The sequence below is a fragment of the Stigmatopora argus genome, chromosome 11 (genome assembly GCF_051989625.1).
Source record: "Stigmatopora argus isolate UIUO_Sarg chromosome 11, RoL_Sarg_1.0, whole genome shotgun sequence".
NCBI classification, from domain to species: Eukaryota; Metazoa; Chordata; class Actinopteri; order Syngnathiformes; family Syngnathidae; genus Stigmatopora; species Stigmatopora argus.
This window is the reverse complement of record NC_135397.1, coordinates 12714636-12742222: the sequence shown is the minus strand read 5'-3', so window position 1 is coordinate 12742222 and position 27587 is coordinate 12714636. Positions and strand designations below refer to the sequence as shown.

General features: G+C 40.3%; 2 protein-coding genes across 2 annotated transcripts; both read left to right on the top strand.

Annotated features, from left to right (window-relative positions):
- Positions 1-816: 816 nt before the first annotated feature.
- Positions 817-7330, top strand: drgx (dorsal root ganglia homeobox). Its single transcript, XM_077613699.1, has 6 exons — positions 817-1006; positions 1419-1519; positions 2261-2362; positions 4614-4786; positions 6349-6461; positions 6543-7330. Exons 1-6 carry the CDS (start codon positions 949-951, stop codon positions 6845-6847), a joined length of 852 nt encoding a protein of 283 aa, XP_077469825.1. The 5' UTR covers positions 817-948; the 3' UTR covers positions 6848-7330.
- A 7746-nt stretch (positions 7331-15076) lies between these two features.
- Positions 15077-26082, top strand: c11h10orf71 (chromosome 11 C10orf71 homolog). Its single transcript, XM_077613623.1, has 2 exons — positions 15077-17107; positions 18536-26082. Exons 1-2 carry the CDS (start codon positions 15230-15232, stop codon positions 25391-25393), a joined length of 8736 nt encoding a protein of 2911 aa, XP_077469749.1. The 5' UTR covers positions 15077-15229; the 3' UTR covers positions 25394-26082.
- Positions 26083-27587: the final 1505 nt, after the last annotated feature.

Genomic DNA, 27587 nt, shown 5'->3' with positions numbered 1-27587 from the left:
AACCGCTTTATCCTCACTAGGCTCGCGGGGGGTGGGGTGGTGGGGTACTGGAGCCTATACCAGCTGACTTTAATTTGAACAAATATCACTGTGTTTAATTAAAAATTGCATTTTTTATACATAATATGACATACTAAAACAGGGGTAGTCCTCGAGAGCCCCTATTCAGTCTGTTTTCCATGTCTCCCTCCACCAACACACCTGAATCAAATCATCGGGATCGTTATGAAGCTCCTGCACAGCTTGCTGATTAGTTGATCATTTGATTCAGTTGTTGTAGAAGGCGGGAGAGATGGAAACAGACTGGATGGGGGCTCTCGAGGACCGGACTTGGCCACCCTTGTACTACAACATAATAAATATATTAAGTTTAAACATTGTCATGTTTTTTTATGTAGATCAATAATGTCAATATTTATTTATTTTACTAAACAAGCATGGAAAAGTACAAAAAAATGTTTACGCAATGGGAAATTTTCTTAGATCAGTTGAGGATTTCGGACCTAAAAACAAGTATTAAACAGCTGTCGGATTTAACTCAATAAAAATGGTGTCCCGGTGTAATTTGATTGCATGATTTTTCATAGCCTTGTCCTTAGAGACTTAAAATGGTCTCATAGAGTGAGAAAAAAGGTTGACATCTGGACACTCCTAGGGTTGAGAGAAAGGGGAGAGAGAGAGGGAGAGAGAGAGATGAGAGAGAGAGGAGAGAGAGAGAGAATGAGAGAAAGGAGACAAGTGGACCCTCCCAGTCAGAGTCCAAGCGTTCCTCCTTCCTTCCAGAGCAGCATCAACTAAATCTTTGTCTCTCACACACGTGCGTGTGCGCTAAGTGCGTCTGTTTTGAGGATGTTCCTCCAAGGCAACAACACATGCCAACTTTGACTTGTGTGTTGTGCGCGTGTAGAGCTTGTGATTTTTTTGAGCGGAAGGCGAAACTCTCGCAGGATGTTCTACTTCCACTGTCCTCCGCAATTAGATGCTGAGTGCTGCCGTTCCAACACATGTAAGTGCATTCTTACTCTGTAATACTAAAAAAAAAAGTGTTTTTTTTCTATTAATGTACTCATTTCACACCTTCTTTTGTCTTCCTGTTTAATATATAGTTTGTATTGGAAAAGGCAGCAATTGGTGAGGAATTCACCCTCACGTAAACACATGTGTATTTTATAGATACACTAAAGTGTATTATAGGCCCTTGGGGGAGCTTTCCTACAAGGACAGATGTTGATGGGTTTCTTAATCCCCGTCAGACATAAACAATGTCAATATTTTAATGTGCAAGTGTAAAGTCAAGATCTGATATTCTCGTGTGGTTGATTTTTTAATCAAAATGTTTATTTTTTGTGCAGGAGAATAAAAGCAACATAATCTGTTTTTTAAATTTTCACTAAATGTGCACCTAAACTTTTTTTTAGTGAATTCAAGTACCTTTGCCAACCACACCCCAGCTGACTTTGACGATGGTTTCCTGCGGAGAAAACAACGAAGGAACAGGACCACGTTCACTTTGCAACAGGTAGATATTATTTCACAATAAATTCTAAATGAGAAGATCGCAAATACGGAAATGCTGGCAGTTTTTTTCCCTATAAAAACTTAAGGTTACTCATTTTGCTTTGTATAGTTTGCATATTTTATAATTTTCAAGTTCATTTTTAAATATATTCATGTCGTTTTTTTGTATGTATGCCTTATAATGTGTTTGGACAAGACAATATGTCATTGTCGTTTGCTGCTGTTACAAAAAATCACAACAAATGACATTTACAGACGCAAAATGATGACAATTAGGCTTTTGTCGAGTCAATGATGATGTCAAAGTCGATGTCCGATTATTATTATGATTATTATTATTAAAAGTAATGACAATTACAAATCAGCCCTAATACTAATAGCAATATCATAATAATAATTCCAAATAATAATTCTAAAGTTGTGCAATCTTACTCAAATCATATCAAGATGGATGTAACTGTGAATAAAATTAGTATTATGTAAAAAATATATTAGTATGAATAGTCTCTAAGAGCAATTTTATAAATTGCAATAGATAAAATAAAAAAGCATGCTTTAAAAAAAAACTTCATTGCACATTTTATTAGTAAACAGTGGCAGGTACTTGAACAATTCCAAATAATATGCATCATTTTGATGTTTGCATTGCAATAATTTATTTTCCCTGCATGTATTTTATAGTTGAAAAGCATGCATATGTATCTTTTCCCTTTGAAAATGTAATTTAATGATGTGTGTACAGCTCGAAGCCTTGGAGGCGGTCTTCGCACAAACTCACTACCCGGATGTGTTCACACGCGAAGAGCTGGCCATGAAGATCAACTTGACAGAGGCCAGGGTGCAGGTGGGCCTCCATTGCATCACTAGCAACACTTAAATGCAGAGGAAAGTGGGCTCTGTGGGGTGTATGTGTGGGGGGGGACACCATCTCAATAATGTCATTAGACAAAAACCCCTCATCATGCATAATTAACCATTTGCAGTACAATTTGTCAAGTGTGGGTTGATATGATGGCAAAAAAATGGTTACCTTAACTGTTGTCATATGTGACTTCCTGCTTCTTTTGTGAGTAATCGCATGGGACCTAATGGTCGGGGTCAGCCTATATAGCTCCAGGTCCGATAATGGAATCTCGCGTTTTAAATTGGGAAGCGTCAACAAATTATTCCCCCTAATCCGATTATCGCATTGCTTTTATTCAATCTGTGCGAGCAGGGATATTAAAGTTGCATTATTATTAGAAAATAAATGTAATTTCTGTGGTACCGTTGTCCGCCACTCCCTCCTTTTCCCCCTCCCATTTTTGTGGAGTGTCAATAGGCCTCCCCTGCATTAGGCGCATGCTGCAAATGGAGATGAATGGAGCAATTATAGGCCATTGAGAGAGAGGGGGGGTTGCGGTGGGGTGGGCTTGACTTGTAGCAGGAAGGTGCAGGGGTGAGATAAGTCGGCGGGCCGCATTGTTGTCCCGTCTGCATGTTTGCCGGGCCTTGTTGACATCAGACAATGGAGATGTAACCTCCATTCATCGGCACATGATGATTAATGCCCGTTCCAATGCACTCCTAATCGAATGTGATGTTGTCAAACAATCCCTAAATGGGCAAATAAACGACTTCATGGCCGCCTCTCTCAGGCTGCGCGACTGTCAGCGGGAAGTCATTAAAATATGATAATGAAAAATGGCTCAATTAAATGTATTATAGGCTCTGACCTTCATTTGATTAAGGTAACACTGCTTCTTGTTCTCACACGTGCATGCGGCAACTTTTGCACCTTAACTGGACGTACGACTACTACATGGTGGCATCAATTATGGTACGATGCACTAGGCTCATATTGCTACAGCTAAATGACATATTTGACGTGTTTTGTGTACTGTATTACATTACGCTGATGTGCGCCTTTAAGAATCCTTCTGTTTTCACTTGTCACAACTAGAGTTTTGTGCTCAGTTTTGTATTCATGGTTAGTTGTAGAATAATGAATGGATGTTGTCGAGGTTAACACGTTCATTTTCTAATTGTTGAAAAATGAATTCATGGTTTCATTGGCGTGATGTTGGAAGGCAAACGTTTGGTGCTATTAATGACTTCTTTCGAATTTTGTCTCAATATACCAAAATCTTTATACATGGTACCCGATACTATTTGAATTGTACTAGCGTATAATCCATATGTGTGTGTTTGTCCATGTAAGGTCTTCTTCACATCCATTTTCATTTTTGTGAAGCATGTTTTGCTGCAGCGGATACATTTCATTATTCATGTATAAAATGTAATATTCAAAGTAATATACAACTTACTTGATTTGATTTTCCAAACTAAAAATTGACCGCTCCTTGTGATTTACCTCCCCACTCTTTGATAAATTATGTATACTACTCCTGTATTTCTCGTACTTTACTTACATTTGATACACTATGCTTTGCATTATGCTACTCAAATATAACACACTCCCATCAAAACTACATTATGTCTACTTGACTTACTCGCATAGATTACATTATTTAAAGTATAATAAATAGTCTTTCCAGCAACTTTCTCTAGACATCCTGAACCAACAGACCAGTACCAAAATAGCAAATCCAGCAAAACTTTTTTGGATTTGTTGTTGTTGCCTTTCGGGCCCGGTCTTTCTGGTACAGCAGGGTTGCCGAGTACGTGGCTCTCGAGCCACATGCGACCCTTTGCTTCTTATCATATTTTATATATAGTGTGGCTCTTTGCCTCGTTTCATGATTCATTTATTCCATTCTCTCTTAAAATAGACTCAAATTCATCAAGTCCCATTAAAAAGAAATAATAAATTATATTTAAAAAAATAATTAGATTTTTTAAAATCTGCTTCTGACAAAAGGTGTGGCTCTTTGACACTCACAATTAATTTTTTTTTTGCTCTTTGTGTCTAACTTTTTCGCCACCCCTGCAGTACAGCATATGCTGTTTTTTTTAAACAGTTACTGCATTCCAGTCTGAGAATGAATGGGACTTATCGCAAAAAGTGCTCTCTCAAAACCTAAGAAATTGAAAGATGTAAGTAAATACTTGTGGTGTCATCAGAGAGTCAATTGTTGCTTCTTTTGTCACCGCAGGTTTGGTTTCAGAATCGCAGGGCCAAGTGGAGGAAGACGGAGCGAGGCAGCGCAGACTCGGAAGGAGGCAAAGAGCAGCTGAGCGAGGGAGCTCCTCCGGCACGGAGCATCAACTCTCAGTCGCCTGTGGAGCCCAACCGGAAACACAAAGACCCATTGGACATGCAGCAAAGGTGAGGTCGCAACTTCTCCACTCATAGCCTAATGTTCCATGTCATTTCGTCTTATCTGAGCACAGAACCAAACAAGGTCAACCCCCAATTGCATATACTATATACAATATAAGCCTGCGTTATTGAACAAAGAATTGATGGTTAGATTGCACGTGTACTCACACAAAAAAAAATCTGCACTAAAATATAATTGTGTTACTGTAGACCAGGGGTAGGGAACCTGTGGCTCGGGAGCCACATTTGGCTCTGTTGATGGGTGCATATGGCTCTCCGCTAACCTGTGGGGTAAAATATGGAAATTATGGAATTATTTTTTTCATTACACTCTTCTGCATGGATATTTTCATTGATACTCATTGATTAGCAACAACGTAACAATGTTGTCAAAAGAATTCATTGACTTTTTGTACTTTAAAAGTGGTGAAGTGACTAAAAAAAGCACACATTTTTATGTATGTTGACTTTTAAATTCGGAGCATGGCTCTCAAGGATTAACATTTAAAAATATGAATTGTTTATGGCTCTTTCCATCAAAAAGGTTCCCGACCCCTGCTGTAGACAGTAAAACATATATACATACAAAACTTCTTTACTAGCTTCTTCCTTGGTGACTTATTCGTCTAAAGCTGTATGAAGTCTCGTCCTTTCATATGTTCATGAATAATTGAGCAAAATATTAGAAACGGCTCGCGGTACGATGTAGTGCAATGCAAATAGCAACTATAATAATGAACACATTGTGAAATTAAAGCTGTGATAGTATCAATAAAAAAACACGCATTCTTATTTTTATAAGGGCATTTATTATACAGTTCTTGTTTGCAGGTGTATTTTACTCAGTCTGTGTTTGTATCACATTTTGAGAATAGTCATTTGCATTTGGTAAATTTTTGGACTCGCACAAACAGGTGCTGTTGTTAAGGGACCGTCGTATTTTTATTGTTGGTTTAGCGAGTCTATTTGCTGACAATCATCAATCCTCTGGTCATCCCCTCTAAAGATGACGTGCTAGTGGTAAAGTGCTAGTTCTTGAGATGATGGGATAAGAACTGTTTGTTACCTGGAATGGCAGAAATGAATTGAGTTTGCACAGAAAGATTATTGAAAGGGAGGCAAATATGGTTTAATAGGAGAACACTTTTAGAATTGAAATGTCCTCAATATAGCGTTCACTAAACAAAACTATTATCACTTCAAAGTTACCATAAAATTAATATTACAAAGTGTAAGCATTTTGGAAAAGGTACCTAATGGAGATGCAAAAAATACAGAGAAAACCCTTGCTACTTTCCAAAGTCATAAACTGCTTGGCTCAAAATTACGGTTTAAAGAAGAATTCCCTTTTGCCATTTTTGCCCAATTTTACACATTTTGAAATAGAAATGAGCTCAAATTAGACAGGTGATAATTGTGGATTTTCCATAAAACATTTGTTAATTCTAGCCCAGCTATTTGCTCTCCGAAAATACTTCTCATTAGTTTCAGTGATATTTCCAACGCTTTGAGAAATCCAAACATATTGGAAAGAGTCATTCACTCTTTTACATCTGTATTTTGGACAGTATGAACAGGACGGTGGGTCCCGGCGGTCCTTTCTTTCCATCGTGTTTACCAGGGACCCTCCTCAACTCTGCCACATATGCTCAGGCCCTCTCTCAGGTGGCCACTTTAAAAGGTAATCCTCGCCCTTACATCAATAATCAGCATTCATCTTCCCAACCAACCAAAATTCTGAGGGTATGCTCACACTTTTCAGGTAACGCTTTGTGTTCCTGCTGCGTTTCGGACCCCATGGGCTTGTCTTTCCTGCCTCCCTACGGTTGCCAAGGCAACCGCACAGCCAGCGTGGCCGCCCTACGGATGAAGGCCCGCGAGCACTCCGAGGCCGTGCTGCAGTCGGCCAACCTGCTCGGCGCCGCCGCCGCGTCGTCCGGGCACGTGGGCTTGTCTGCGAGGCCCCCGGCTCAGGCGGAAGTGAGCGGAACAAGAGGCGGGGATGCCTCCAGCCTCAACCTGACCTCTAAGGTCTTGGGGACCAAGGAAAGTGTGGAGAAGAAGTGAGCATGCGGACACTAAAGTGACACTTAGTGCTCTTCTAAGCACAAATACTGAGCGAGCACGATGTCTAACTATTTATTTTATTATCTCTGAATTATTATTACTGGTTATGACAAACGTATGAGATCTTGTTGACCTCACAAAAGCACACATTTGGTTCCATTATATGTCTTTTTTTGTGGACTAATAGAGTCCTACATGAATCACGCACAGGATAGAATTTGAATTACGGTGAGATTTTTTGTTGTATTGGCTGGAAATGACAATAGAGAGTAGCGTAAGACAAAGATTTGTTACTTTGATGTTTTTTTGGGGTGTAGATTTTCACACAAATGGGTAAAAAGGATGAAAAAATGATTTAATGTAATATTTTGAATTATTATTAATATTTGTAAACATGAGATCTTGTTGACCTCACTAAAGTACATATTTGGATATATTTTTTAATCTTTTTTGTGGACATATAGAGTTAGGGTCCTATGTTATTCACGTGCAGGATGGAATTTGAATTATAATCTGAAATTTTATGTCGTATTGGCTGGAAACGACAATAGAAAATCACGGAAGAGAAAGATGTTACTTTCTTTTTTTTTCTTTTTGGTGTACATTGTAACAAAACGATGATGGTAAAAAGTACAGGAATCATTTGATAAAATGCTGCTAAAGTTAAAATTTCCATGTAGAGTTATCTAATAAGATTTGAGTAAGGTATAAATAGTAAGAGTAACAACCATTTTTCTCTCTCTTTCCTTTACAATTATTTGCGTCATTTCATTTATTCCAATAATTTGTAGAATAATCTACAGAAGAGTATAGTCTATATATTAAACTTTTAACATACTTTAATGTATTCATTTATCTTCATTATCTTTACAGGGGTCATTTTTTCATTCATATTTTTATATGTGACTTTCACGTTACTTAATGACATTGCCTAACAATGGAAAAGAAAAATTGGTTGTGCATTTTGCAGTTTTTGAATGCAAAGATGTCTACATTGATGTATCACTTTCTAGTGTCATTTCCAGGTATGACGTGTTAAAAAACAAAAAATATTTTTTTGTTGTTGCTGTTGTTGTTGGGGCTTAATTGCACTGTGGATATAACCCCTGTTAAAATCATGGTTTCTTTGTGATTAAAAAAAAAAAAACGGAAACCAACGTATCTGCCTTAAAAACTCTTGCAACACAATACTAAAAACAAATTGTCTTGATTAGTAATTGTACTTCTATGTAAAAGATTCTGTTAAGAGGTTTAGTTGTACAGGGTATGTAAAGGTCACATGGATGCTGAGAAAAGAGTTTTGACAAGATGAATCTTCTTCTCTTCAAGTTTCATCACATAAAAATGACATTTCAAACAGTGTGTAGAGTTTTTATATCAACTCCTTCCTGTTTTACCCTAAATATAATGTGAATATGTCACTTTAACGGGCCTAAGCTTACTTATTGTGAATGTCGATGCATGTAAAGTGTGACTTAATGGCAGTGCTTTGCTGCATTTTTTTCATTTTGTTTTTTATTTCCATAAACCACTCATTGTTGATCTTTTAGTGAATGTGCACTTTAATATAATATCAAATCAACCATCATGGATGTTTGACTTTTGTTAGCACGACGCTCGTATTAGCGACGGACAGCGAACCCAACCCTGCTGTTGTTTTGACATGTTCTTTAAAACAATTAAACATGTAGTTGCTCATGTTGCTCTCCCAGCAGCCATCTGTTCTTATCCATTATTTAGCAGCACCTCTTTAAAGCCCGGAGAGCATCACGCCAATGTTTATCATTCATTTACTTTGAGGAATCTTGCCTCTTAATAAAACCCATTACATGTGATCAAGTCAGTGTAGTATTCGTTGTCCACTTGACGAAGATGGCCTCTCATCATGAGCAGAATATAGGTATTAATTATTGTCCTTATTTGATCACTTCCTCCCCATTCAGCCATGCAAAGTCAGCTGACAACACATCCCATCCCTGAGGATTTTCAGGAAATGACTTTTGATAAGTCAATAACACAATTAAGTCAACTGCACACACATTATCGTGAATAATTGATGACAAATTATGTATTACCGTGAAGTAGAGCTTTTAATAATTGATGAAGTGACACCCTGCCGAGACGAGAAGAGGAGATATCATGTCAGAACTATAAAGGCACTTTGTACGCACAGCATTGCATGCACAATCTGTGCAAAATACCTATAAAATGACCCCCTTAATTGGTAATTGTCTTCTTCAATTCAAGATGAATAATGATTAGTTTGACTGAATCTAAAGAACCTGCGTAGAATGTCACAAATGAGCATAAATATTATTTTACTTCTGCGTATATGTCACTATGTTATTAACTAAAATGCGGCATCAAGGAGAGTGACAAGGTGGCACACAAATGCACCCCAACCCCCACAAAATGGTCCAATTTGTCCACCAAAATCCAATCCCCTTCTCACAAAAGATGTGGGAAGGCACATAACGTCTTCCTAAAATTGAATACAGTGGAATTGAATCATTACAACCCAAAACAAAGGGTGCTGAAGTTCTAATGACTACGGCGATCATTAAGTTCTGCGCATAATTCCCGGCTTTAATATTTCATAAACAAGTCAAGTTGGTGTTGACATTCAGCGGCAGCATGTGGCATCTTTAAAGATTGTACGAGCCGTTGTGTGTTGCATTGTTATATCAAATTAGCTGGAGAGGAGCCAAAAAAGCAGACAAACATGGTGAGAATGCGGCTGATAGAAGCGCTCGCGTTGCAGTTAATGGCCTTCTTTTGTTGCAGTAATGAAATGTTTTTTGCAGACATGTGGTCAAATGTGTTCTGGAACCACAAATATACACACAAAACGCACCTGAACTTACACCAGCGTTCACAGAGCAGCTGCCATTTAGGGCATCGGAACCCACTCCGTATTAGCATGTCTGCTTTTAATTCATGCAACAGACCTGATCAATAACTTAGTCAAATAAAATCATCTCTGAATGGTGATATTCCAAACGTAGCGGATTTTAATGTTGGAGCCATTAATGTGCAGGTGGGCCATGTTCCACATCCTCCTTCCTTACTCAGCCCACTCAAGGCCTGTCAACATTTAGGATCAATTCCTATTGTCCAACTGGGCCCAGATTTTGAACATTTACAACAACAGCAAATCCAATGTGCACTTTCAGCTGGCCATGTGAAGAGGGGCTAATAGTGACATTTTACCACTAGAGGGAGACAGTGAGCAGAGCTCTTTTCTTCATCATACACAGGACGTCAACAACAAAAATATGATCATTGGTCACTATAGTGGACAGCTATTCAAAACATAACATTTAAGATCTTTATCTCTTTATAGGCCAAGTGAAATCAGTATTTTTGCTCATTTAAAATTGACTGGAAGGGGTGATGGTTCACAGTCAAAATGAGTGTGTTAATTGAGTGCCATATAAAGGGTTAAAAAAGTCAGAACACATTAACATGAGTAATTGAATAAATCGATTAAATTTGTGATTTTTTCAAAGCCTATTTCTGGTTCTGAAAACAATACTTTTTATTCATAGTATTATGAGTTAACATTTATTGAGCACATAATGGCTACATAAATGTGTGTGTGTGTGTGTGTGTGTGTGTGTGTGTACTAACAATATAACAATAATTATCTAATAACTTTTATTCATCTTATTTTGAAAGCTTGTAGTGGTGGTTTATAAAAGATAGATCCCCCAGAGACTAACGTCCATTTTTTGTGGACTCAAGAGTGCAGTCAGTGGGTGGGTGGCGAGAGTGTGTGGCCCTGACGGGCACCATGTGTGTGTGTCCATCACGCTGCCACGCCGGCTGTGCACCCGCCAAGAATCCCAGGAAATGATCTGCCGCTGCAATCTCCTATTATAGCAGCGGCCTGTGGGAGGGCACAGGGCCGCCCTTTTTCCTCCCTCGTGGCCTTTTGCTTTCGAGTGAGGCGAGAGGAGCTTTAATCGGCTAGATTTGCCTATGATAAAGTCTAGTAGAAGATAGAAAAGAGGCCGAATTCATTTCCACCTTTGAGTTGTTACTGACACGCCGCGTCACAAAATTAAAACACTTGCAAATGAACTATACAGGAATATATTTGTTTTCACCAAAGGGTACCTCCTTATAAATGTATCCATGGTGTGCTGAAAGCTCATTCCTGAGTGAGCTGTCCTCATTTATAAATAGTTGCAAGGCTGTTTGTTTCATCCATGTGATACTCGACACCGAGGGGTCTCGTAGACCCGCTCCAAGCCCCCCATTCTGTCCCCCCACGATGGACACTCGCTCTGGGACAGCGCCTCTATTTCAGTTTGCCCTGCGGCCTGAGACCTACTTCCTAGCTCGGGTCTCCAGAAGGACCTCATAGAGGATTTGGCTAGGAGGGTGAAGACGGTACCGCCATTAGGCAGGACCCCCTCCCATCAATAAGGCCTTTTGGGGAGGGAGGGGGAGTTTTAAATCAGTGGAAGGCTCAAATAATGGAATATGAACCAGGAAGGTAAGACTTCCATTGACATTGTTGCTATTCCAATGAGATAAAGGTTACCTTTATCTCTTATATAGTAAATTAAATGTGGCAAAATGTTTAAATGCAAGTGCTTAAAAGCCGATATCTGATTAGTGCGTTTGAGGAATATTAAATAAAATCATAAGACATAGCTAGAAACATATTAAACGTAACATAAACATATTTATTGCAATTCTGTCCTTCTTTGGACCTGTCACTGTGGTGTCAGGTTTTCAAGGCACAAAAATAAACTAACATGCAATAATGAAGCAAAACTGCCAACTTGATTTTATGAACAAAAATAATTCATTTTTAGCTCATTGCTGTTAAAGAACAGTACATTTATTACATTTGCTTGTTGTGTATGAACAATCACGTGTGCCCAAGATATATTTGCCCCTAAAATGACATAAACAATGCATATCTAAAGTACTCTATATGATGTAGGTACACCTTGGCAGTAGAGCTGTTTGGCTTAGATTGTCTTCAAATACTTCTGGATGACTTCCAGGTAAGGAGATATTAATGAACTTGGAGATTCTCCTCAGTTTGGGAGCTAAAATAAAACCCAGTGGCATGCCTGTGATGCTATTGCTGCTTCTTAACACTGTAATGGCTTATTTTTGCAAAGAAAGCTAAACAATGTGGTTAAAGGCAGACACTTGTTTTTAGCATTGACCAATTTGCCGCTCACTTGAGATCTATTTACCGTAAATGTGGACCTCGAACTGAAAAAAGTATGACACCACTTGTTTACAATTAGGATTCTGCATGTTTTTTCCTATGGGTGCATTGGTTTGCATAAACATGCATGTAAATCGGACACAAAGTAAACTTGTCTCTTGTCCTTGTGAATGGATTTCATTGCCTTTTTAAAACATTGTTCATGGTCGTAGACAGAGTTTTATTTTAATATTTCAAATTTTAATTAACAATGTGTGGATCTGGGACTTCTGGAGCTCCATTTCAAGAAGGTCCAGAGTAATTTACTATATTTTTCGCGATACAAGGCACACCTGTGTATATGTCGTACAAGGCAAACAATGCACAATTAAAAGGAAAACAATAAATAAGACACACTGCACACACTTTAGAGGATGAGTTGCACTCTTGGGAAGGCAGTTTTTTATTTGATCGGAAACCAAGAACAAACATATGTTAAAGTACCAATACATAATTCAATTGAAAAGAACAGGCTTACAAGCATCTGTTTAAATAACTGTTTTTAGGATAACTATACCCAAAAATAAATCATAACATGCAGTCAGTGGTCATAGAGAAAAAATATATACATACGTAGCCAAGCTATGAAAAAATGTTTGGCTTATAGTCCACAAAATACGGTACATTTCGGTGGCTATGAACATTGAAGGAGTTAAAACTGGCATTTAAAATATTAGTCTCTCCGAGGCAAGTGCAGCAACAGGGGCCTTGTTTAAACTGGTGTGCCCAGTCACAAACATAAAAAGCCTTTCAGCAACAGCGGAATAGTAAAAGAGACGAGACGTTATTCTTGGAAAACAAAAATAAGATCTCACTGTCTTTGCTGAGTGCGAAAACAGTGCGGAGGAGAGTGTCTGCGCTGTCCGTGGATGTGTTAAAAGAGTTGGAATTGGACGTGAAGAGAAGCAAAGCATTTCCAGAGGTTAGTAGTCTAGCCTTTGTAGCACTGAAAGTGGCTTTGATTAGCTCTACGTACCTCTATGAGTCAGCCTTTTCTCTTATGAATGTAATTAAATCAAAGTTCAGAGCAAGGAAGACTAATTACATTTAAGCGTCTCAATGAGAGTAAACGTGTTGTTTTATGCTGATGGCATACTGAGCCAATCATCTCAGTGACCTATAAATTGAATGCATGACAAACAAACACCTGGAAAAGTCTGTCTGTTCTTGTTATTGCAGTTTTTACAGTATTCCAGATTTCATTTTGGGCTATGATATGTTAATTAATAGTATACAGAAAAAGCTCATCCAGTTTGGCTTGTGATAGATAAACAATGAAAAAGAAGGTTTTTCTAAAATGAATGGCTGTCAGCCTTTTTTTGTTTTGTAAAAACAGATCTTGAAAGAAAAAAGAGTTACAGAATGTAAATTAAGTTTTTAAAAAATAAAATTGTCCCCTGTAACCCATTTCTGATTAACTGTACTGCAAAATTCCACTACATATATTGATTTGCAATCCGACAATACAAGCACTATATGAACAATAATGCTATTTTGTGTATACAACTACAGTATATCATACTATGAGGTATATTTGTTCATAGAATATAGGTAGTAGTAATTTTTAGTCATTATTTATATAATGCCACTCGGAATTATGCATTCCATTTGTCGAAGTAATTAACAATTCCAGAAAGAAAAGTATTGTTGGAGTCATAAAATCGAGCATTAAGAAGGTACAATTAATTACAAAAGGTCTTAAATTATTTCATTTGTAGCCAAGGCCTTTCCCAGCTAACTACGGGGACCAGGCAGGGGACACCTTGAATCGGTGGCCAGCCATTCTCGGAGCACAAGGAGACAGACAACCATTCACGCTCACACTCTTACCAATTTAGAGCGTTCAACCAGCCTACCAAGCATGTCTTTGGGATGTGGGAGGAAACTGAAGTTCCCAGAGGAAACCCACGCAAGCCTGGGGAGAACGTACTAACTTCCCACATTGAGGACTAACCTGGGATCGGACCCTCAACCCTAGAACTGTGAGGCCGACGCGCTAACCACTCATCCGCCGAGCCGCCTGAGACAGTAATAATAATATTCAAATGTTTTTTTTTTCAACCCGACACAATGGTCAAAACAGAAGCTAACATTACTTGTAAGAAAAACAAATAAATGAACAAATAACTAAAATATTAGAGTATGTTTTCACAAGGTCATTTAAGTGCAAAGCTGGTGTAAACAATATGTTTTCCTAAAATAACTCCCGTGAGCATGTCTTTGGTGTACATAGCAACAGTGGCGCTTGTTGCAAACACACTCGGCAAGGTCAGTCTTTTTGAGTGGAGGGATTAACTGTTTTGGAGCCATACATTGTACAGTAACAGATTTTTAATGGAAACAAAGCTGTGTCAGACAGCAACACAACACGAGCCAGACTTCCTGCTTTTGCTGTTGGCCTGAGCATGCCCTTGTGTGTATCAATAGAGTTTGTCAATTGTCTTTAGCTTTTGATTTATCCTATTTTTGACAGTTAACCTACTGCATTTTCTGGACTATAAATCTCATTTTTTGTTGGGCCAGAGGTGCGACTTAAATTGAATGAAATTATTCACACATTATTAAATCATTTTCCCATAATTTCAAGATTGGGTGGAGTTTTGAGGGATCGCCACGGTCAACGCGTAGAATCGCCTGTAACTTATAAAAACAACTGTGAAGGGCTTCAGAAAAAAATGTAACTACATTTATTTGTAATTTAAAAAAATATTCAGCCTGTTGTTGACACTATTCTTATTTTTATGATTAGTATTTTTATTTAAGTGCCTTGCAAGATGAGATGTCTGTTCCTTGTTTTGGATTTTATTAAATAAAATTCCACAAAAAATGGAACTTATACTCCAGTGCGACTTATATATGTCCCTTTCCTTGTGCATTTTTTGTCTAGTGCGATTTATACTCAGGTGCGATTTTTAGTCCGGAAAATACGATGATTTAGAACATGATCTGAAGATGATAAAAGAGTGATACCGCTCACTTTTGTTTTGCAGGTTTGTCCCAGGATTTGTTCAAATAATTAATAAGATCCACATGTCCTCAGTGGCTGGAACCCGAAGCTCAGTGTTGTTAAGATCTTCAGTGAAACGTTGAATGTTTCCTGAAGTGAAGATTTGAATGAATGACTAATCTCATTAAGATTAGTTAGCATCATGACGTCAGTGGAGAAACGTCGCTCCAGCCGAAAGAGCGGTGGACATCGGAAGCACAGCGACGGAGGCTTTAGCGATACCTCAAGTGGCGGATCCTTTTTGGATGAGACCGACCGCGAAGTACGCAGTCTAACAGACAAAGCCTTTAGGAGCCTCTGCATCGGAGATGAAGCCGTTTATAATGACTCGGACCTGGGCCCGGCCTCGCCATGCATCCCAAGAGAAAGACAGCGGGCCTTCAGTCAGGGTGGAAGAGAAAAAGCGAACAATGAGGAGGTTAAAAGAGCAGCTCATGAGAGCTTCAGCGAGATGGTGCGACAGTATGAGCAGGACTGGATCAATGAAGGAATGTACAGGGCAGAGATGAACAGAAATTTACAGTGGGAAGGCTGCGAGGACGGGACGCATGACAAGGTTTCTGCCACATTCCGTGACTGCTTTATGGAAATGACCCAAGAGAACAGGTCTCCTGTAGGGGACTCTACAGGCTATTGCAGCAACGGAGCAACAGATTTGAGTTTGCAGCATAGACGAAGCCGTTCAAGAGTTTCCTCACTTATCAGAGCATTCAACACAGAAGAAGGTGTGGTTATGGATGATCAACTCAGAGAGTGGAACAATGAGACACAATGGAATAGACCAGGTCTGATGAACATGCCGTCATATCAGCAAAACTTTACTAATGGTCATGTCCCCATAGTTGGTCAGTTTTCATCCCAAAACACCAGCCTTTACTCCACGGAAGCTGGTGCTCATATAAATACTGCTTTGTCTTTTATGGGCATGTCCCACTATAACCAAAATATGATGACACAAGAGAACTGTAACACCAACTTCTTTATACATAGCGAGTTCAGTCCTTTCAAAGTATGGGGAGACCATAACAGGTGCCAACAAGAAGAAGTCTCAAGATTTATGCACTATTCAGAGTGCCCCAAGTGGGGCAAAACACCCATGTATCAGGAACGTCCATTGGAACCCCAAATGAACGGTTTCTCTATGTTTCAAGAGAGGAGCAGAAGGCATCATAGGGCAATGACAACCACTGTAGCTCCCAACCACCATTTACAATCCATTTCAAATGCAAGGTTGCAGAAAGCTTCTTCCTTGGAGAAACGCTGTGAGTCTGAGCAAGCAGTACATCATCCTCACACGACCAGGACAATGAGCCTTGGAACAAAGAGACTTCAATCCCAGCGACCATCAACGGCATCACCCACTGTTGAAATGCCTAGGCATTTTCAGGAAACCATTTACTCGGTTAAGGGCCTGCACCAACAGATTAAGATTATGTCCGAGACAAACAGTGACCATCAGATGAAGGACAGTAGACAGAAAGCAATTTGCAATGATACTCTGTGTGCAGTCAAAACAGAAGGTCACATTGCAAGCTATGGAATCAGTGATGTCTTGAAAACTGCTCAGCTGCTTTCATCACCTGTGTCACAAGCAGAGCCTGCAGAAAGCAGACAGGATCCAGTTTCTTCCCAACTTGTGGAACATTCACCAGTGCGTGCGGAAAGCAGGGGGGGCACCCCTGATATAAGGATGCCAAGTTATAGATCCAGAGCCAGCAACCTCCTGTTCAATCTCAAAGACAACAGGAAAAGAGTGAAGAGTACATACAGCCCAGCCAAATTTAAAGGCATTGAAACAACAGAAAAAAGCATGGAAGCTCCTCTCCGAGAATCCAAAGACATTGTGATTGATATACCTGAGTGTTTCAAATCTGACCTTCAGGAATCCAGCTGGATGGAAAAAGCCTCACACCAGAATGTTAAACCCTATCATAGCCCCAGTCTTTTATCCCCTCGAATGATTTCTCAGCCTGATCCAGGCCACATTTCAGACTGCAAGGCAGCTCTGAGACTAGATGAGGTACTCCCTCAGTTTGGGTACATAGTTGCAAATGACAACAGCAATCATTTGAATTCTGTTCAGAATTACAGTGAAGCTCAGCCACCATTTACTCCCTCTAAGCAGCATTTAGCTGATATGCAAGGGGGAGGAGAGTCATACACAGGTGAATCATATTATAACACCACAGACATGCACTGGCAAATGAATGAAAATAGCAATGTTGGCTATTTGAAAGAAGCAGATGTGAGGCATTTCACTGAGAAGGCTCAACTAAATCAGAAAAAACAAAATCATAGTAATGTTTCGAAGGAAAGCTGGAAACCTCCAGGCACCTCAAACATTAAACAACTAGCTCCAAAAGGAGTTGATGCTCCATGGAAACTGGAAACCTCACCTTTCAAAGAAAAACACCAAAATCCTGATGCAAATCTAAATGCTACTACTCTTAAGGAGAGTAGTTCACATAGTGATGACCAAAGAAGAGAGAATCATCAGAACACAAATAAAGAAGCCAAGAAGTCCCCAAAGTATGATGCATCTGTACAAATCCCAACATTTAGTGGACAGGAGAGCATAGAAGATTATTTCCAACCGAGCCATCATGGGAATGTAAATACAACTGAAAAAACTGTGCTCAATCAAGAAACAAGTCCGAGAAAAGTATGTGCAACATTATTCGAGCAAAAACAGGCAAAAACTGCCAAGCCACAAAATGCATCTGACAGCCAAAATACTTTGCCAACACTACCTGAAAGGAGGAAAAGGTTACATCAAGTAAAGAATGAACAATTACTTGAAGTAAAGTCTGTGCTAACTACACCAAAACAAATACAGTCAGAGCAAACAGAACAGTCCAAGGCACAGCAGTCGGTTTATGGGGGCTATTCTAAAGATGATATTTTGCAAAAGATCGATTTTGTTAAAGAACAAGTACAAACAGCAACAACTGATAAAATAGTGTCAGACAAGGTAAAACTGGAACAGGATGAAACAAAAGAACAAAAGATGGAGCAAGTGAGAGGGAAAGAAAAAGACAGAACAAGTGAGAAACAGACAGATTTAACACAAGCTGGTAAAGAAGAAACAAACCATGTAAAAGTACAAGCTGAAGTGATGACAGGTGTGCAGAGTGAATCAGTCCGAGCAAAACAAGGTGACTTAAAAGATCTAAAAGCCAAAGAGGGAACACTAGAGTCCGTTCAAAAAGACAACACCAATCTTGTTGACATTGAAGCAAAGCAAAGAATTGAAAAAGAAGGTGAAAAGACACAGAAAGTAAAAACAAACAACTTTACTGGCGATGCAACCATTGCAATGCAAATCAGCACAGAAAAAGTGCAACTGCAAACTAAGACAGAACATGCAAGTGCAAAAATAGAAGGGAAAATTGCAAAAAATGAGCAGAGTGACAAGAAATCTGAAAAAGAATCAACAGTTAATGCGCAGCCAAAGGAAGAACTAAATGATGCCAAAGAGAAAAAATTGATTGCAAGACAGGTAGAGCTGGCCAAAGTGGAGTTAACCAACGTAGAACTTGCCAAAATAGCACTAATAAAACACCAACACAAAGAAAGATCCTCAAGGCCCCCAGCAAAAACACTGCAGCATCAAGTAAAGAGTGAGCCGAATAAAGTTGAGCGTGTTAAGACCGAGTTAGCCAAGGCTAAAGCCGAGCTATCAAAGATTAAGGATAAAACAAAGGGAGAGCAAAGGGAGAAAGTTAGATGTACAATTATTACACAGGAGGAGAGTGGCAACAACAAAGATGCGTCTGCAGATGTGACTGACATTCAACTGACACCTCAATGTAATTCAAGTCAAGATCACCATGCGGATGATTATTATCAAGCTCTGAGGGAGAAATATGGCTTTAACAATTTAGTTTCACAGAAAATGTCACCAGGGGGTAACAGTTCTTCAAAGGATGGCAACGTGACTTCATCAGCTCTGCCATTTGATGTTACAAAAGATAATAACGACAAATCAAACAATAAAAATACCACACTTAATTGTGAAAGCGATAATAAAGACAATTTGAAATTTAATAAAGCAAATGAGAGTCTTTATGTCTACAGTGAGTCATCCAAAGAATTCAAACTATCACAAGAAGACAGTTTACCTGCTTGTGCAGATAAAAACATAATCGGTGACATTGCAATTAAAGGAACGGATGATAATTTTAAAAACAAAGACTTAACTCATCCTGACTCCACTTGTACTGTTCCACGACAGACACATTCTGAGTCTGTCCAAAATCCTGAAAGAAAAGCTAAATCTGAGCATCTGAAAGCAATCTCCCAAAGAGAGAAAAGTAAGACAAAACAGCAGATTCTTACTTCCAAAGTAAAAGCTCATGCGGAGAAAGAGATTTCAGCTCTCATGGAAGGTTTCGCTTTACGGGAGGCCTTAACATATAAAACTTCCACTAAGCCATTACCAGATTGTCCTTTAAAGCAGAAACCGTACGAGGTGGCCAAAGGCAAAGAAATCCCTATATCCAATAACACTACAACTAAACAACAGATGGCATCATCAGGATTGGAAGGCAAGGCAGTTCATAGCTCTGAAGAAATGAACAATCAAATGATCAATCAATTCCAGGAGAGAACTCCACAAAAACCCATGAAGAGCAACAACCTTTCACCAGAAACTGCAGCTCCAGAAATGAAAACGACAGCAGGTCAATCTGAGAAACCAGATCAGCAGACTTGTAGTCACAAAATCAAGAGCCCCAAACAAAGTCATGATCAGGAATCAAAGGATCCCAAAGAAAATCTGGTGCTACAGTGCAGTGAAAACAACGAAAAGATGACATTTGAATCACTTTCCCCAAAATCTGATTCACCTGTTCAAAACATAAAGTCATCGTCAACCCCAGGGAAACAGGGAGTCCTTCACAAAGACTTTGTCTTTGGACAGATCAACAACTCTGTGGCTGAGGACAGTTTACAGATCATGGGAATAAGTGTGACTGAAGTAAAAGTGAACAATGAGCACAAAGTGGTAAATGCTGAACAAAGCAAAGATAGTAGCACTGAGCATGACACGTATTTCCAAGGCACAGGTTTGGAAATGAGCAAGAAAAGTGAATGTTTGATACATATTGGCACAGCAAATACGAGGGAAACTCGCCCTATAGAAAAGAAAACCATACTCGACGTCAGTATGAATTTTGAGAATGAAGAAACCATAGAGAAAAGTGTCCCAGAGAATTTGACTGAAAAAATTGAATCTTCCCCGCTGCCGTGCTCTATCACCAGCGTTGGACCCAAAAGCAAAATACAAGTCAAAGAAACATTGCCTGCATACGATGTGACCCCTTTAAATTCTATAAATAAAGTTACCGACGAAACTTGTCTCCTTCACAATAAACAGGACGCAACGGTAGCAGAAATGGATGAACGATGCACACTTGAAACATTTGACCTAACAAAGAACTGCAACAAAGATCAAGAGGAAATTCAAACTGGAGAACCAGATCCCCAATTAAAACAAGAAGCAGCCAAAGGGAAAATCTCAGGACTCAACTGCATTCAGCATTCTGAGATGGCTCTTGCCGTAACCCAATCTGCCACACCGTCCCTGGAAGAGGATGTGACACAGGCCATAAATCCATCTGAAGACTCCATAAAGGATAAAAGCGCACTCCTACTGGAAGAAAATAGATATGACAGCAACACCACGTATTTAAATAAGATTGAGAGCAAAAATACATCTCCAAAACTCCAAGAGGCAAGCAAGGGAATAATGAATCAGGTGGAAGATATTCATAAAGACAACACTGTCGTCCCAGTTGTCCCAGCAGCGATGGTTGCGTGCCCTTTTGTAACTGTAGTTGAGGAACTTCAACATAACATACCATCTAGTGCGAGTGAAAACATGAGTGCATCTACCAAAGATCATAAAGCTGAACAGCCTGAGTCAAAGAGCATTGAGGAGCAGATACAAGAGAAGCTGGAAGACAAACTAAGCGTGCAAGATGTTTTAGCCAGTGTAAAAAAATTGGCAGACTCAATGAAGCAAATGGAGCAACTCAACAGCATAAATACAGCAAGAGAGGATGTGAAGACTGACACAGCACAGACTCTTGGGACTATGTCAAATAAACAAGGCAGTGAAGGAGACTACTTTCAAGTTGAAGGGATACGCGAAGGACCTTGTAGAAATAATAACATACAAAGAGATGTCTCAGACGTTCCAAAAGGAGTTGAACATTCAGAACGCTCATCAAATGAAAGTGGATTAGATTCCCAAGATGAGAGCATGAGAAAACACAAAAGAGCTGTCATACAGAAGAAAAGCACTTTGAAGCAAACCGAATGTCCCTCAGAATTGTTGAGCTGTGAGAAGATGGTGGTTGCCCAAACGGTGGACGTGGAAAAACGGCAGTCAGAATTTAGATCGAGAGAAAGACATAACTCAAGGAATTCACAGCTAACGAGGGAGGAGCCAGAAATGAAATCGAAGCCGAAGGTCAGAATATCTACAATTCCTGAGATATCGGCCCTTGCGGACTATGCAAGATTAAAAGTCATTGTTTCAGAAGACAGAGAAAACACAAATCCAGAATTTCCTCCTCACAAGAAAGAAGGATTCTTTCCACTGATACAATCTCGTCATAGCAGACGTCCTGTATTCAGTGCTGACTTACAAGAGCACTCTGTGAACAAGAAAATTGAGCCAAAAAAGATGGAAGTCATCAACAATACCAACAGACAACCTAGAGCTGTTGTTTTTCCCATTACAGAAAAAGAGCATCAACGGACAGGGATGTTCAAACTTGGAGAGAAGGAAAAAACAGAGAAAACCATTTTTGATGTCAAAGACCATGAGGGGGTTGTGGAAAAACAAGAACAAGATCTTCTACAAAAGAAAAATATGCATAGCTCTCACAATGAAACGAAGGTGGACAGGCAAGAGGTCCCTGAAGTTAGTAGAAAAATAGTAAGTCAATTTAATAAAAAAGAAATGCTGAGTTCCTCGATCAATCAACCAAGAGAAAGTTCACAGTTACAACAAAATGTATCTGAAATTCCAAACCCAGATGACAAAATAAAACATTTGATGCTCATGGAGAAGAACTCATCCACAAAACCCACATTAGAGTCAATTTGCCAAGACGGTACTTCAGAAAGTAGAAACACTACAAATAAAAACACAACAAGTGAAATTAAATTTGAACCATCAAGAAAAGCAATATTCGAGATTCATCCAGAAGGGGCAAATGCCAAACAAAGTAGAGATGCAAAAGACCAGCCAGAAGAAGCTTTCAAGAGATGGGAAGAAACAATTGCAGGAGAGGAAAACGCAAAGCTAGACGAGAGAAGAGCTTTCTTGTCCGAAGAGCGAAAACGTGCACAAAGAGAAGCGGCGAGGTGGGAAAAACTCAAAGAAACAGCTCAAAGAATGGAAGAGGAAAGAAAGGCAAAACAAACAAAGAGCAAGAGGTGGAATCCAACAGAGGATGATAAGAAGACAGAAAAGGAAAACAACCGAGAAGCAACTCCAGGAGAGAGAAGAGTGAAAGAGAGGCAAGTAGGGCAAACTGCTCAAGAGGAAGAAGAAATGGGAGCTTTGCTCATGGAGGAACAACGTCTTACCAAGAGGATTGAGCAGAGGAAACTTGCTGAGGAGATACGGCTGAAAAAATTTCAAGAGCACCAGGATGAGGAGCAGAGAAGAGTAAAGCAGAAAAGTGTCCCAAAGACGGCATGCGAAAACAAAGAGGTAACTCGTCCATCTGAGACACAGATCGTTGGCGGAAAACTAAGAGAGAAGCAGCTGAATGGAAGTGAGAAGGTGCGTGTACCTCAATTGCTTCAAAAGGAGGATGATGTCGCGGCCAAAAGGGAAGAGAATTTTGTAGCTCAACGAGAGAAAGTTTCAACAATTGAGGAGGAGAACCGAGAAGCACTGTTGATGGATGCTCTTCAGTACTACACCATCACCTCCACCCATAAGAAACCCAACGAAAGACGCAAGGACTCCCCGCCAACCCTCCAACAAGAAAACCCTTTGTCTGTGCCAAGCGAAAGGTCTGGATCGCAGAGAAAGTTGCACGGGCCTCAAGCTCAGCCATCCCCCGCTCCATCTCTCCCACGTTCCACTACCTCGTCCCCTGCTCCATCTCTCCCACGTTCCACTACCTCGTCCCCTGCTCTTGGAGGTAAACCGTTGATGTTTAGAGTGAAAGATAACACTAAAGGATCTTCTTTCAAATCAGTAAAACCCTGTTTTCATAAAAACTTGGTGGACGAGTCCAGAGTTGGTTCGCCCATGGAGTGGAGAGCAGAGAAAAGAGAAGATGAACAAGAGATAATGAGGCGTAACACTAGAACTCCCATCAATTCTAAACTGGTCACAGGAGTAAACCGACTGCCTCCTTTTAAGGAATCCCATATCTCTCAGCCAGTGCCCTCATTAAACGAGAACTCAACCTTTCTTCCCCATCATAGGCCCTTCTGCAGGAGAAGCATTGCTCTGGATGAGGACGACTCTCGGTCGGTTGTCAGTAACATGTCCGAGGATGTTCAAAGTTTTGCAACCAGTGTGGTTGATATGGCAGAATTGAAAGGGCTGTATGACAGTGATAGGCCGGTATCAGTCTGTAGCTTTGGCAGTGATATGTCTCGTTTGGGTAAACCTCCAGCTGTTCCCCCAAAGACTGATCAAGCCTTGCGCAAGGCACAGAGGCTCACTACTCGTAGGATAAGAAAAGAGGTGACGCAGAACACATCAACCAACCCCGTGAGGAAATCGCAACGGGAAGCCTCCAGTAGGCCTGCATCTACCTCCAGTGAGGTATGGTCCTCAAATCGCCATGCTCTGGCTTCTCCTAATTTTCCCCCTCTCGTTTCCCTCACCCACACGCCGACATTTGGGCCGAGCTTACTGTCTACACACACAGAGAAGCAGCACTCACGCCTCCCTTTGCATACCCCTCCTCATGCCACCGTCCCAGCCATCTCCCCTCATGTCACTGCGACTGAACCACACCTCCATTACCCTGACGCCATGCCACACCCAGTTGCCTTGCTTACCCCTTCACCAATATCCCAACCATTCCCCTCTGCTCACGCTGCCACCTCTGTGCCTCTCTCTGCTGCCTCCCCATCTGTTATTACATCCACCTCCCCTAACACCACTCCACCCATTCATTCATTTATCTTTCCTCACGTCGCCACCACTGTGCCCCGACAGGCTTCCACCCCTGGGGTCACTTCACCCACTTCCCATTCTGTCGCCACACCTCATTCCACAGCATTCTCAAAGCACCAAGTCCTTTCTCCTCACGTCCCCAGCCCATCATGCAAGCCACCTTACGCTTCGGCTCCTGCAAGCCGTTCAGCCGCCTCCCCTCATATCAATGCACTTTTGAACCATCCATCCAGTACCCTTCATGTGACAGCTTCTGTAGCCCATCCCTTCCCTTACATGCCTGCCATTGTCTCTCATCCAGTTGCCACCTCTCACGCACCTAACTCCTTCCCAATGTCTTCCCCTAACGCGGCTGCCCAAATGACCCACCCTGCACTTGCTTCAAACAATGTTCAATATGTTCCTTCTTCTCCCACTCTCCACTATGCGACCCAACCAGCTCCGGTGACACAGTACCATGTAGAGTCCAGCTATCCCCAGTCCTATCCACTGACCCAGCGCAAGGTGTTGCAGGACCTTGGCTCTGGCCAATACTTTCTTGTAGATGCGCCTATTGAGGTGAAAACAAAGACTTTCTTAGATCCAGAGACAGGAAAGTATGTTCAGCTCAATGTCCGCGAGTCCGCCCAGAACATCTTTCGACCTCATCTCCAGCCTGTGTTGACCCAGCCACTATTCCCTCAGCTAAATTTCCAACCACAGCCGCAGCTTGAGCAACAACATAAACTTTTCTCTCACGACTCTTCAGCTGAGAAGACTTTCACACTTCAAAAAGGCTACCAATCTCATCCACAATTTTACACACCCCCTCTTACCTCCTCTATGTCATCTCAAAGGTCATCCTCAGGAGTTTCAGTCCAGGATGAAGCAAATTTTAAAGATAACTACATCACAAGTCGAACCAATGGAATTGGTGAAAAATTCCACAGTCAACGATACAGCCCTGAGCAGACCCCATACATGGATACCGTCAACGACACAAACAAGACACAAAAGACAAACGAGTCCTTCTCAGATTGCGAGACAAACAAACAACTTCCGGGCGGCCTTTTTGAAAATGATAAATCAGTATACTCAAGGTGTCAACCGTGTGATATAATATCTATGAGTGAACTGGATGACTTTATGGATATGTCTGACTGGTGAGAGGGTAAAAATTTTAGTCATTTGGGGGATTGTATATTTTATTCATACAATCATGTTTTCCATTTGGAAAAATGTTTAAATGTTTTCAGTTTGTCCCTGTGAAATGCTGTAAGGTATATTATTTATGCTTACATTTCTTGGGCTAAAACTTGTGCTACAGAGTTCACCATTCCATTGCCCTTTGTGAATGTGAGATACAATTGATCTCTCTTGTGTAAACACATAGCACATTTTTTGGCTTCGTGATGCATGTCTTGTGATGCCGCCATGCCAGTAAAGGTCCTGCTGATTGTGTAAAGCACTGTTTAATGAAGCATTATAAAAAAAACATTGGAATGTGTCATACAGAAGTCAATATTTAATGTTGGAGATTTTTTTTCTTTGGTGTGAAACAAACTAGGGTAGTGTGTCCTAAAAATACACTTGACTCAACACAATCACTGCTCAGCCAAATGACTACCTTTCAGAAATTACCTGACTGCAGCAGATTACATTTAGTCACTTGAAAACACAATAAAAGCAATAAGAAGATATTACTGTTATCTGTTTTGACTGTTGAAATGTTCCCTGGGTCAGAATGACTGAAATTAAACATCTTTTCTGCCGATTGCACACAACAATTACGATGGGCTGTTTAGTGTGTGTCGATAGATCCTGAGAGAATTAATAAACAAAAGAAAGATTTTGCAGCTTACGTGAGTTGTCATTTTATTTCCGCGTGGAAGCGATCCAAACGTTTCAATGCATGCACACTAGGCCAGTGGGATATAGTGGTGGCAATGACAGAAAAAGGAGAAAATCTTGATTTCCCTGGCCCGTAAAACACAAATAAACACTGATAGTGACCCCTTGTGGGCCCTATTTTCTGAAGGGCCTACAAATTTCCAAACACTCAAGTATTGATTGGAAAAATCATGGAAATGTACTTTCCTCAAGCTATCTCACAAACGATTAGGTAGAAATTTATTGTTTACATTTAGCATGGAAGAAAGAGGAAATTTTCCTAACGTGTTTAGCGCATGGTCATCCTAATGGGCGGGTGGTAACTTGGCCAATTGTTTTTCCCTTGTTCCGGACCTCGGAGTAAATGGTTAACTTTTTCTGACTTTTGTGTATATTCTATTTTGTAATGTAATCCATGTATTTTTTTAATTCATATTATAGTTTTATTTGTTACTCCTGGATAGTGTGTCGTCATCTTCTGTTCATTTAAGCAACATATGTCGATCGCAATCTACCAGTAGATCCCCAACCTACTAATGGTAGATTGCATAAAAATAATATTTAATCCAGTCTGTTGGTTTCTTTAGCTAGGCTGTTATGAATTTGGCTTGTCTGGAGCCAATCATAACGCACAAGGCTGCGGTGGATGCTCATTGGTAAATCTTGCGCCAGGAACCAATCACACTCCTTGTATGAATCGAGCTGAGTTATTTTCACCATTCTGCATAACATACTCTTGCACCTCAACATGAACCAACTCGTATTTTTTCTTTTTTTTTCACCAACCCGCAAATATCGAGGGATAAATATATTTGCTCCTGGAGTGATGTGAGGTGTATCAACATACATACATAACTGGTGAGCTTTGTTGCTGGTCAGGAAAAAATGGCGGGGGTTGGCTCCTTGAGAAGCAGATCTTGGAGCAAAAAAGTCTGCACACCACTGATTTATGAGAATTGGAAAAACCAGTAAAAAGAGAAAGTAAAGTCCTATGCCTATCTGTCTATGCCCCGACTTATTTCTCTTCAGTAAGTATTTTCTCTTCTCTAGTGTTTTGTCCAGTAGACGAGGCCTGGATCGGCAATGGTAGTCCACCATTACTCCCAAGTCGAGAGTTCCACAGTGCGAATGAGCTACTGCATCGCCCTAAAATGCTTCCATGCATGTACAACCATCCTTTCATAACAAAAACACTGACCACCCACTCCTCTGCAGCACACTTTGGCTTCAGTAGCATTTAAGTGCCTGCCTCAGCAATTCAGGCCGGCCAATAAAGCTGCTGGTCCGATTCCTCTGGGAGCGTCTGTCAACCGCAGCCAGAGACGAGCCGATGCCACTCTTTCCAGCAGCCAGATGAGAAAGAAAAAACAAATGCATCATTCTCATGGAACAAAAACAGAAGGTTCCCCATACTAGACAAGTAATTGCGGATAATGGAATTGCATGTTCAGCAATCTCTGGTAGACGCATC

What these genes read in the sequence shown, in the direction of transcription:
- drgx (XM_077613699.1), top strand. Translation starts at nt 949, where the DNA reads ATGTTCTACTTCCACTGTCCTCCGCAATTAGATGCTGAGTGCTGCCGT. An exon ending in GTGCTGCCGTTCCAACACAT is followed by an intron (nt 1,007 to 1,418) that starts GTAAGTGCATTC and finishes ACTTTTTTTTAG; the next exon opens with TGAATTCAAGTACCTTTGCC. An exon ending in CCACGTTCACTTTGCAACAG is followed by an intron (nt 1,520 to 2,260) that starts GTAGATATTATT and finishes ATGTGTGTACAG; the next exon opens with CTCGAAGCCTTGGAGGCGGT.
- c11h10orf71 (XM_077613623.1), top strand. Translation starts at nt 15,230, where the DNA reads ATGACGTCAGTGGAGAAACGTCGCTCCAGCCGAAAGAGCGGTGGACAT. An exon ending in CAGCTCTGAGACTAGATGAG is followed by an intron (nt 17,108 to 18,535) that starts GTACTCCCTCAG and finishes GTTAATGCGCAG; the next exon opens with CCAAAGGAAGAACTAAATGA.